Consider the following 6,406-nt stretch of genomic DNA (forward strand, 5'->3'; position numbering starts at 1 on the left):
CCCAATAAACATGAGGGGTGGGGCAACCTACGGGGTGGCCCAATAAACATGAGGGGTGGGGCAACCTACGGGGTGACCCAATAAACATGAGGGGTGGGGCAACCTACGGGGTGACCCAATAAACATGATAATAAAGTAACAAAGTTTAAATCGTCCTTAAACAAAGGAAGTAGGTTGCAGAGTTTATTTATGTAATCCACATGAAACAGTAAATATAGAAAACTTTAAGTCTGAGATTGAAAAATGGGGTCTGACTCTTTTTAACCTTAGCAATCAACTTTAGATATTAAGAAAAATAAAAAAGTTAGATTATCTAATATCTCAGTCTTGTTTAAAAAAATACTAAAAAAGCCCCAAAATCTTTTCGGAATTTTTTTTTTTACTCTTCTTTAAATTCACATTCACACAGCAGTTGGCGGAAACATATTGAAATGAAAGGATTGTTTCTTTTTAAATCTTGAAGGAAGAAAAGGAAAAAAAGTCCGATCATAACTCATAAACCCCTTGACCAATGTGCCTCAAATTTTTAATTGGGGAACTCGGTGCTACCACGTGAATGTTCTTAGCTTGATTTAAAAGTTTAGTTGAGCGGTTTTATATTTAGTCTCCAGACTAAGCTTGGTTCCCAAGCTAGTTAAATACGAAATAAATGATGAAAAGCATGGAGTAATTAAAAGAATAGAGTTGACAACCTCTTAATCTTTTGACAACCTCTTTGCTATTCATGTAAAACTAATTAGATATGTTTTAAAGGGACTGTTCGCGAAAAATGAAATGGGGTATAGGCATAATGCGATAAAAAAAGCGCTTTTGATCGCTACTAATCTTACTTCTATCTGTTGCGTCTATAAGGAGAAAATTGTTAAAGACGTCTCATACCGAATAACTTAGCGCCCATACAAATTCAGAAAATGCAACATACAACTTAGACCGTAAAAAATCCATTTAATTTCGCAACATTTGTATATAGTTTATATTTTATAATATTTTATCTTTTTAGAAAACGTTTCAACTGATTTCGAAAAATGTGAGTGGTTAGCGGTATTCTTAGATAGTTGCGCAAGCCGCAAGAGAAATAATAAAATTCAAAACAAATTAATTAAAAAATATTATAAAATATAAACTATATAAAAATGTGGAAAGATAATCGATGACCATAGGGTGTAATATCTGAATGATTTGTTTGAAATTAGATAGATTTTTTTACAGTCTAAGTCGTATGTTACAATTTTCTGAATCTTTATGGGCGCTAAGTTATACCGTATGAGACATCTTTAACAATTTTCTCCTTACAGACGCAACAGATAGAAGTAAGATTAGTAGCGAATAAAAGCGCTTTTTATCGCATTAAGCCTATACCTCCTTTCATTTTTCGCGAACACTCCCTTTAAGCACAGAAGATTAATCTACACTACACTACTAAATAACTTTTGGTTTCCAAATATGAAGTACAGAGTGCAGTCCCTGTAATAAATATCGGATAATACGATATTCTGTACATTTGCAGTACGTGTTGTACATTATTAATGATCAATGTTGTACGTAAAAACTCATTTCTTCATTTGGAACTCCAATCTAAATGAATACGTAACATGGATAGCTTTAAGCATAATCATATGATATATGACGTATATCTTAAATTACAACTATTTCTAACTGTTCTGTAATACGTAACATGATTTGCATAAATCATATGATATAGATAACGACGTATGAATTGTAATTACGTCTATTAATTTATCTTGTAACCTATAATTAACCTTAATTACAATTAGTTAGAATCAGAACTCTGCTTTGATTGCAGTTTAGAGTAATTGTATCCCGTTGAAATTAGTCGGGTTGAGATCATACCTCGTTATAGGGTACAGATCAATTAAGGGCTGTATAAATAGCCAATGCTTGTGTCCTTGTGTGGCATTAGAGAATGAGGAATAGCCAGGTTTAAAGCTAAGCTTGTGTCCCTGTGTGGCATTTAGAGCCAGGTGGGTTGTGTCCTGGTTGAATTGGAAAGCGGACCGGTTGAGCCTGGACTGATACAGTTTGGGGGATGAACTTTTAAGAGTACGGCATTTACTACATCCCAATAAACATGAAAATGGAGAGACAACTTTGCAAATCAGCCTTGATTTCTGATATCAGATTAAATGACAAAAGTGTGTCCTAAAAAGATGATATGTCTTCTGAGCTCTTCAAAATATGGTCTGCCTCTTTTTATCTTTGAAATCGACATCAAACATTGGACATTTTTTTTGGTTATTGAATAAAAGGGAATCTGGGCAGATTTCTTGACACTCCGTCAATTTTCAAGATGGTAAAATGGTAGACCTCATTTTTAAATATTCCAGACTAAAGCAATTTCAGATGTTAATTGTTAAGTTATAAATGGGAAACTACTAAAACTACTTCATAGTTTACAAAGTCTTTTTGTTCCCTGTATACCTGATCAGAATGGCATTCTATGCTAAATTTTTCATCCACAACAGTCTGATTTTCTCCATAAAGACCTCCAACTATACAATAAGTGTGATCTTTTACTCAGCTAAACATTCGCTTTATTTGTCAAAATAAAATAAAAATAAAAATAAAAATGTGATTTGTTTAATTTACATTTTTAATGTAAACATTAAAAATGTAAATTTTAAAAATATAAAAATTAGAAATAAAGATGTAAATAAAGATAAAACTATAAAAATATGTAATACTGAAATGAGAAATATACCTATTCCGTCTGGGCAGTCAAGTGTCGATTGTCCTGTAAAAAAAATTGTTCAAAATGTTATCATTTTTTTTCTTATGTTTATATTTTTTTATAAACAAACTTAGTTTTATGTGAACTGTATTTAAGATAATTTTAAATGATAAATGGGTTTGCGCTCTTTCTTGACAATTATACAACATAAAGTTGTATGTCTTTGCAGTTATACATACTATATTATATCTTATGTCACGCGGTAAACCACTTTAAAATTTGGATGATCCAATCCGGTACAACATGTACTGTATATACATTAAGCCGTACTGTGCAGTCTGAACTACCCAGTGTAATGTTGAACAGATGTATTTAGCGGAAGACGAGAACAAAAAATAATTTTAAATTGCTGGTTTTATTTTAAATTCTGCCATTTTGTCAATTCATAACTTCTTTCAAACAAGCAATTAACTGTTGGTATAAAATATTTTTAAATGTTAATATTTTTAATATCCCTGTAGCAATATAGAAGCTATCCTCTAACAGATCACCACCCACCACCCATCCTTGAGGGCCGTAGCTTTTCACCCTGAGAAAAAAAATCTTATTTAAGGGTAAGTTTGGTTAGTCTAAATAGTCTATTAGCCATTTCTTGGTACTATAGAGTAAAATCTTTCTTTTCAAAGATAACTGTGGCTGGAGAAAATACCAATTTATCGTTTGGAATTCCGGCATGAAGGTATGATACATTTGTATTGACACCATTTGATTTTTGATATTTATTTTTAATAATTTATCAAGAATAAATTTTACTGGAATATTAATTAGTTTATTGTAAAAATCTTTATTTTTTTCAAAATTTTTCGTTTATTGTATATTTATCTAATAAAATATTGTTTTTTAAACGATACTATTTCTTGTTTTCCCGGGAAAATATGAAAATGTATCGCTGCTATACAAACGTACCAACTATTTGTATGAACTATACAGTGCTGAACTAAAAATCAGCGTTTTCTCCCGCTACAGTTATCTTTAAAAAGTAAAACTAATGCCGATGAATATTTAGTTCACCTTGAAATTGCCCAAATAATTGAATGGTCTCTGAAAATTTTTAAATATCGTAAATGTAGAAAATACATACAAATTTATCTGCTATCTGCTTTATTTCCATTAGCTCAATTGCCATTTACTGTATTTGTTCTATTGAGCTATTAGCAATTTACTTAATTGACTTTTTGCCATTTGCCATTGGATTTAAAATCATTTACTCTCTTTACATTATTTCTAACGGCCATTTGCTCAATTAAGCAGTTTCTCTATTTACAGTTTATTTATTGAGTTTTTGCCTTTAGCTAATGGCTCTATCATTATTTACTATATTGCCATATTTTTGGTCGTTTGCTCGATTGAGCAGTTTCTTTATTGACAATTTGCTTAATTAGCTATTTGCTCGATAATCATTTACTCTATTGCCATTTTTTCTAACGGCCATTTGTTCTATTGCCCATTTGCTCATGTTGACTATTTGACCAATTTTATCATACTGACCATTTTTTCTAATAAACTTTTCTCTATTGACCATTTTCTCTATTAGCATTTGCTCTTTCGCGGGTTTGGCCATTTTTTTATGAACCTTTTATGTAAACCCGAAAACTATGAGGTTTGATCAATGTGCTATACATAGAATGAAAGGATCAAATTAAGTGAAAGAGTTCAAATAATCAGAATCTTCTTCCAAAGCTACAAAAAACATTTTTAGATTTAAACCTCATTTAATGAACTACCTAACGTCGGTTCAAATTCTAAATCAGCGATTTACCGGCGGTAACGTAGTTCAGCCAACCAGCTCATATTCATATAATTCTGAACCTGAAGTACACATGGAACTGTGTTTCCTCCTCCGACTTGGTGTATACTGGGTGGGGGGTGTTGGCTAGCTTCTGGTTGGAGATGGTGTAGATGCCGAGGACAGAGGACTGGGTAGACCCCAGCACACCACTATATACACAGTACACATTCAACCAATATTTCATGCATTTTCTACTTCACATATATTCCAAGAACCTCGGGGACCAAACTTTTTTAATAAATTAATATTCTCTTATAAGAATATTAAGAAAAAGAAAACTCCAAGAAAAAAACACGAAATAGAATTCCCAGAGATCGCCTTTATACACAAGAACTTCTTTCCCCTTTCGTTGCAGAATTAATCCTAATCTATCTAGAATAATTTCTGATGCATTTTATAAATATTTTAGTTGTTCCTCGATTGTAGAAATATTTGTGGACAGCAGGGATGATCGTTCATCTCCTCCTGACTCTGCACTCCTAGTTTATAGATTTGCGTAATTTTTTAGATATTCTAGCATTTTCGCGGCTTTTAGGAGGCTTTTGGAAAATCATAGAATTCTTACTTACTTCCAAAATGAATTGAGTCTTTGCCACAAACACTGCTTTTCTAAACCGTATACATTTGGATTCCAATGTCGTAGACCTTAGATATTTCAAACTATGAATATCAAATAATATAAGTTTGAAATATCAAAGATGTACGACATTGGGTTCCAAAGATATAGGGATTATGAATTGAGAGTGTGTGGCAAAGACCTTTCTGTCAGCTTTTTTTCTGCAATTATGCAAATTAAAGAATTGAATCTTTGGCACAAATAAATCGAATTGAATTTAATATTTTACCACTTAATTTACTTTTATCTCTTGTGTATAAAAGGATGATTGATATCGAATTGTGATATTTTCAAAAAATTTCCATTTTTTAATCATTATAAGTTTTTCATGTTGATAAAAAAAAACTTATATTTATGAGAAAACATGTCAACAAATCAGTTTTTAATGATTCTCTTTATTCAACATTTTCATATTTCTGAGCTAATGAAAGTAAAAAAGGAAGATAGTTTTTGAAGGAGGGAAGGAGAACAATTAAAAACCAAGAATATCAAAAGCAAAAATAAAAATCTATAAAAATTTACCATTCATAAAAAGTAGCAGGAATCCTAAGCTTAACATTTTTATTCTGAAATGATAAAACTTTAAAAATCATTTTTTAGTTTTTAAAAAATCTTAATTTAGAATTTTAAAAAAAGTTGTTTCCGTTGTTTTCTACAGAATATCTGTTATGATTATTTTTGTTATATTTAGAAGATGTTTCAGGGGATAAAAAAAAACACGGTTCTGTTTTTAATCACTGCCCAACATTTTTTTACAACATGTTATTATGTTTTTATCAAAAAGCTATAATTATCATTTTTTTGGTTGTTCAACATTTGATATCCCGTTAAAAACTTCAATTTTGTGGGAAAAAAACCTGTTTTGTTTTGTTATTTTTTGGCTCATCACAAAAGTCTAATATTTAAATAGGTTTAGTAAACATAACGAAATACAAAAAGTATTCAACAGAAAGATCTCCGGTTTTCTGGATGACTTGTTAAAACAGGGTTAAACCCACCAAGGATAAGACTGTAAAGAGATTCTGGAGAATTTATACTTTTTTATTAAAATCCCAATTTTCTTCAGTTACAAAATAAGTCCGTTTATTAGGCAAAGACTATACTTTGGATCGTCATATTTCAGGAGTTCGATATCCAAGAAAGAAGTATAAAATTCAACCAATCATTGTATCATGTTAAGATGTACTCTTTAACTTTTGAAAACCCGGTTTTTCTGTTAATTGTTAACTGTGTTAATTGTGTCATATCAATT

The 6,406-nt window shown here is 30.8% G+C and overlaps 1 protein-coding gene across 1 annotated transcript; it reads right to left on the reverse strand.

Annotated features, from left to right (window-relative positions):
- Positions 1 to 2,439: 2,439 nt before the first annotated feature.
- Positions 2,440 to 5,716, reverse strand: LOC111708953 (uncharacterized; the record flags this gene model as incomplete). Its single annotated transcript, XM_023482477.1, is given in 6 exon segments — positions 2,440 to 2,510; positions 2,720 to 2,752; positions 3,205 to 3,278; positions 4,559 to 4,687; positions 4,954 to 5,017; positions 5,677 to 5,716. Coding segments are annotated over 6 exon segments (408 nt in total), but the record flags the coding sequence as incomplete, so codon positions are not given.
- Positions 5,717 to 6,406: the final 690 nt, after the last annotated feature.

Source organism: Eurytemora carolleeae, unplaced genomic scaffold (assembly GCF_000591075.1).
Source record: "Eurytemora carolleeae unplaced genomic scaffold, Eaff_2.0 scaffold808, whole genome shotgun sequence".
Lineage (NCBI taxonomy): Eukaryota > Metazoa > Arthropoda > Copepoda > Calanoida > Temoridae > Eurytemora > Eurytemora carolleeae.